The sequence below is a fragment of the Ostrea edulis genome, chromosome 3, assembly GCF_947568905.1.
Source record: "Ostrea edulis chromosome 3, xbOstEdul1.1, whole genome shotgun sequence".
NCBI lineage: Eukaryota > Metazoa > Mollusca > Bivalvia > Ostreida > Ostreidae > Ostrea > Ostrea edulis.
The window spans coordinates 63,252,942-63,258,990 of NC_079166.1; the positions used below are offsets into that span (position 1 = coordinate 63,252,942).

Genomic DNA, 6,049 nt, shown 5'->3' on the forward strand with positions numbered 1-6,049 from the left:
ACGAATATTTTTACGTACGAATTACTCAGAAGTAGAACTTTTCATGAGTTACTGCCCTTGTCTTAAACTCTCCAGTTAGTACAATCAGATTTGTCAGTCGACATAGATGCTCAGAGACAGAAGTCTCCACGCGCACTACATACGGCAAAGATGCCACCACACCTTGTACAGAGTACAACCCCTTATCGTATCCTGTAGTCCCCCAGTGTAAGTTTTTATTATATTTTCATTTATTTATGACATGCAGTATTTATCTGTTTGGATGTAAGTGCAGGTAAACAATGTACCTGTTTGGTGGGAAATAGTTCGTGCATAGTCAACCATTGTTTATGAGATATATGTAGTAAAAGTAATCATTTCCTTTTATTCGATATTACTTTATAGTCATACTAGTATTTATATTTTTTGAATACTGCATAATTAATTGGTATAATGTGAAGTTAATTGTTTATACAAATTTTCATATTCTTAAAATACTAATTATTTGTCAATCGTGAGTGAATACCTTTATTGTAAGTTATTCTGAATTTCTTTATGTAATTGTGTATTTATTTTTGTTACAGCTTTTTACTATTAATTGAATAAACTGACGTACAGGAACCTAGTCTTTCGTGTCAGTACATATTATATTAAAAAAGCTCAAGGAATATTATCACAAACGACGCCCTGTGTCAGGATTTAGGCATTTTCGTCTACTTCATGATAATGCTCCATCACTCACATGTAAGTTTGTGAAGCAATTTATGAAGTCGGAGAAGGTTACCGTCTTGCCACACCCACCATACTTTCCAGATCTAGCCCCATGCGACTTTTTCCTTTTTTTTAAAACTTAAAAAATCTCGTATCTGGTCATCGTTACAAGTCCCGAAAATCCCTTGGCTCGGTCATCAGTCAGTGCTTCAGAGGTCTACCTCAGTGTACCGTGACGCATTTTAGAAATGCATTCAGAGATTGAAATTTTATATTTCAAACTGCGGTGAATACTTTGAAGTGATGTAATGTTCATTTCACTATTTGAGTCGAATGTTTTTGAGATATCGTACAATACACAATACATATCGAACAGCCCTAGTAGATATAGGAAAAGCTGAAGTCACCCCGTGTGTCATCAAATCGAGTTGTTAGTTTACCGTTACTATGTATTATCAAAAATATATTTAAGTTTGAATTATTTGATATGACGTTTTTGTTTTTCCTGGAAAATTTCTCGGGAGACGTGAAATAACCAGCCAACTACTACCATCCACATTTTCGTTAACATCACACATACACCCTACCTACACTTTCGTTAACACCACATACCACAACCATTATTTTCATTAACATCACATACCACCACTTATACACCACGTACCACCATTCACATTTCCATAAACACCATTTTCACACAGCTAATGCCACATCAGATGCTAACACATGTGTTTTAACACCTTTTTGTTCTACACCAATCACACCACTACCTATACAGGTCTGAGAATTGATAGTTTTACATATCAATATCAACGAAAGAGATAGATCTACCGTTATCAGTTTGCATGTATTACCATCGTACTACCACTCACATTTCCATTAACACCACCTATACACCACATACCACCACTCACACACCACTTACCACCACCTATACACCACATACCACCACCTGTACACCACATACCACCACCTGTACACCACTGCTGGCACATCAGATGCCATCACTTACATATTCTTTAACATTACTCACACCACTACCTATACAGGTCTGAGAATTGATAGTTTTACATATCAATATCAACGAAAGAGATAGATCTACCGTTATCAGTTTGCATGTATTACCATCATACTACCATGCCTTTTTCCATTAACACCACCATACCACCACTCGCATTTCCATTAACACCACATACCACCACCTACACACCACATACCACCACTCATACACCACTTACCACAACCTATACACCACTCAAACACCACATACCACCACCTATACAACCCATACCACTACATGTACACCACTACTGGCATACCAGATGCCATCACTTACATCTTCTTTAACATTACTCACACCACTACCTATACAGGTCTGAGAATTGATAGTTTTACATATCAATATCAACGAGAGAGATAGATCTACCGTTATTAGTTTGCATGTATTACCATCATACTACCATGCATATTTCCATTAACACCACCATACCACCACTCACATTTCCCATTAACACCACATACCACCACCTATACACCACATACCACCACTCATACACCACTTACCACAACCTATTCACCACTCAAACACCACATACCATCACCTATACAGCCCATACCACCACCTGTACACCACTACTGGCACACCAGATGCCATCACTTACATCTTCTTTAACATTACTCAATACTACCTATATAGGTCCTAAGTTATGTATTTCTTTGCATCAGAATATTAATGAAAGAGATTGATCTACCGATATTAGACTGCGTGTGTCACCACCATACTACCACCCACATTTTATTAACACCACATACCACCACTTGTACACCACACACTACCGCTTATACGCTAAATAACACCTACTCCCCACTATCGGCACACCAGTTCCCATGACTTAGGGTTTCTTTAACACTACTCACACTATTACCTGTATAGGTCCTCAATTTTGCATTTCTTTCCATAACATTAATTAAAGAGATTGATTTAGTTTTATTAGTTTCCATGTTTCACCACCATAACACCGCTCACTTTTCGTTAACACCACACACTACCACCCACATTTTCATTAACACCATATACCACCAATTATGTACCACATACCACCCCTCACATTCTCATGAACACCGCTACTGTCACCGCAGTTGCCACCACTCATATTTACTTTAACAAGGATCCGTGTTTACCCTACTCTTAATCATTATATAATATTGTTCATTATCTTCACTTTCTTCATGAACAATTATGAGACTTCTTATATTACAAGAAGAAAAAGATAGTTGATATAGTAAAAACCCAGATCTATAGAGAGACCAAGTGTTCCGATAAAGGGAAGTTTAAAATGCATCCAATGCAGGATACTCTTTTTTTTTCATTTTCAAGAGTAGGCCAGACATAATCAGATGCGGAAAGGGGGGTTTCTTTAGCTGTCAGAAGTGTGTCCTAACTTTTCCTATGGTAACAGGAATATAAATATATATATATACACTTTATACACCACCATACACCGTATATCGTTACTCCTTTACACTCTGCTCGCAATCATTATGTAAATTAGATTTTCTTACATAACGTAGTGATGATCGGGAGAAAATAGAGGGGCGATTTCAAGGTCACAATGTGAATTATGACCTTCGCGCAAATATAAAAAATGTTGAGTGATTTGATACGAAATTGAAATAATATATTATTTGACAAGAACATTTTTCACGTATACGGCTTATCACTTGATAACGCCTATCAATAGAACGACACCATATAGACATGAATTGTAAGATGTACGTCGTGACGTACTTTTTCGTTGTGATCTCATAGGGTGCGAAGTGCACAGATAGTTGTTTTTATATACTATAAAACTGTTCTGCTATATCCATACTAGAGTTTAGGTCCAAAGTACTTTTAGAGTAAAAATGAATTATTTTTAAATATATTGCGCAAAACTATATGGGATCCGGGTTAGAATAAGTCCTCACTTCCCCTTGCTTGTCGTCAGAGGCGACTATATGGGGCGGTCTTTCGGATGAGATCGCAAAAACCGAGGTCTCGTGTCACGGCAGGTGTGGCACGATAAAGATCCCTCCCTGCTCAAAGGCCGTAAGCGCCGAGCATAGGCCTAAATTTTGCAGTCCTTCACGGGCAGTAATGACCTCTCCTGCAGAAAGATCAACCCCGCTTGACCGCGCCAGGTGGCCCCGGCCACCTGGCCAACTGCTTGACCCCCTCTATAAAACCCCGCACTCCAAACTACACTCAAAACTGCACTCCGTTGAACTCCCTATCGGACCGCACTCAAAACTACACTCAGTTGACCCGTCTATCGGGATGCCTTATACTACTGACGGTCTTTTGATAATTTCACGTTACAATATCGCTGTTCTAGTTGTTGAATATCATAAACTGAAGTGATTACCATATTATCTGACCACCCTGTCTTTATTACAGGTTTATCCTATTATTACTATTTGACCACCCTGTTGATTTCTTGCGGACTTTTTCTATCACATCGTATTATTATCATCCTGACCACCCTATTCATTTGTTGCAGGGTTTTGTCTGACCACTCTATTCATTTATTACAGGTTTACCTTACTGTTCCTGTTTGTTGCCGTGCAGTTCACTGCTACACTATCTGACACACCACATCAGATCGTGACCAAATACAAAAACTATCACACAATATGCAATGGACTGGGATACAAAGAAAAATATTGTGCAAACAATGGTGAGTGAATTTAAATAAGTTTATCAATTCTCTGATTTTGATACCTGTATATTTAATCATTAAGGAACCTGATTTATGAAAGTTAAGTATTACTGATAGTGGATTATTTTGTCTTTGATCTACTATGTATTCTGTTGTAGGTGTTGTCGCATTCCAAGCCCTGCTTCAGAATCACATATCTAATCTTGGAAAGCAACAGCCGGTTAAATTTGACACAGTGAAGCTAAATGAAGGATCAGGATATGACGTCAAAACAGGAAAATTCACTGCTCCAGAGGATGGGGTGTACTCCTTTAGCTGGAATGTTTTAGTTTACTCGGGAAAAGAGTTTCATACGGAGATTGTCAAGAATAATAATGTCGTTGCAAAGAATTACGCTGATGGTAAAATAGTGAAGAGTGGTCTTTACCTGACAAGCTCATCCACGGTCAACATCAAAATGAAAAAAAAGAGAACAGGCGTGGATCAGAGTACACTACAATTACGGACAGTACCTATATGGCGATTCTTGGTCATATTTTTCTGGCTTTAAACTGTAGTTTTTAACTTTGATTGGTCAATAAATGTATGCGAATCATTTTTAAATACATCGCTTTTTTCTTTTGATCAATTTGTGTTGCAGCTAAATGACATGCTTTACATTTTCTAAGCCGATAGTTATATTGAAAAACGTCAAACAGGAAAAGTCTAATTTCTGAACAGAAATCCAATGCGAAATACTTTATAAGTGGTAATTTTAATGAGACACAAATTTAGCGATATTTCCATTAATTAGGGGTATATATATTTAGCGAGAGCTAATTTTAGCAAGTTCATAATTAGAAGAAAGCTATCTATCGCATCCGATATGAAATACATATTAGCGATATTCAGTTTTAGCAATCTCAACAAGATTAATGCAAAAATTAAGTCTTCATTAAAATTCTCCTTATACGGTATATATTGATGCAAGGTGAAGATAACGAACAGTGATCAATCTGATAACTCCTACAAGCAATACAAAATAGATAGTTGGGCAAACACGGACCCCTGGACACACCAGAGGTGGGATCAGGTGCCTAGGAGGAGTAAGCATCCCCTGTTGACCGGTCACACCCGCCATGAGCCCCATATCCTGATCAGGTAAACGGAGTTATCCGCAGTCAAATCAGTGTGCCAAGAACGGCTTAACAATCGGTATGAAACACGTCAGACAGCATTTGACCCAATGCGAGGTTGTATTGACGAAGTAGATCGTTATAACGACCATAGACTTTGCGAAATGCTGACTTCAATCGAGACTGTTGAAATCCCTGTACCATCAACTTGTTTGTCAGTAGCTTACCTCGATTTAAAAACTGATCTCATGTTTGGTTGTTTGAGGTTGACCATTGTTTTCGTAATATTCAAACCATTTGGCGGGGTTAACAATATGAAATATATTCGTAATTGAAGAGTTTCTCTGACCGCTCCAAGGAAGGCTAACCTTTTTGGAAAATCAGAGAAACAATGTTTTGCCTGCAAAGAGGGTAATAATTCTTGACACGGTATTGAAGAGTTTTGGAGTTTCCCCGACGGATCCCAGTAATATAACTCTATTTTGAAAAGCAGAGAAAAGATATTTTGCGTGTAAGGGGATATATGATCCTTGACATGGGGAACAA

At 37.9% G+C, this 6,049-nt stretch overlaps 1 protein-coding gene across 1 annotated transcript; it reads left to right on the forward strand.

Moving 5' to 3' along the window:
• On the forward strand, positions 1-4,985 carry LOC125675396 (uncharacterized). Its single transcript, XM_048913029.2, has 3 exons — positions 1-207; positions 4,264-4,406; positions 4,547-4,985. The coding sequence occupies exons 1-3, from the start codon at positions 107-109 to the stop codon at positions 4,936-4,938; spliced, it is 636 nt and encodes a 211-aa protein (XP_048768986.2). The 5' UTR covers positions 1-106; the 3' UTR covers positions 4,939-4,985.
• Positions 4,986-6,049: the final 1,064 nt, after the last annotated feature.

What these genes read in the sequence shown, in the direction of transcription:
- LOC125675396 (XM_048913029.2), top strand. Translation starts at nt 107, where the DNA reads ATGCTCAGAGACAGAAGTCTCCACGCGCACTACATACGGCAAAGATGC. An exon ending in GTATCCTGTAGTCCCCCAGT is followed by an intron (nt 208 to 4,263) that starts GTAAGTTTTTAT and finishes CATTTATTACAG; the next exon opens with GTTTACCTTACTGTTCCTGT. An exon ending in AAAATATTGTGCAAACAATG is followed by an intron (nt 4,407 to 4,546) that starts GTGAGTGAATTT and finishes ATTCTGTTGTAG; the next exon opens with GTGTTGTCGCATTCCAAGCC.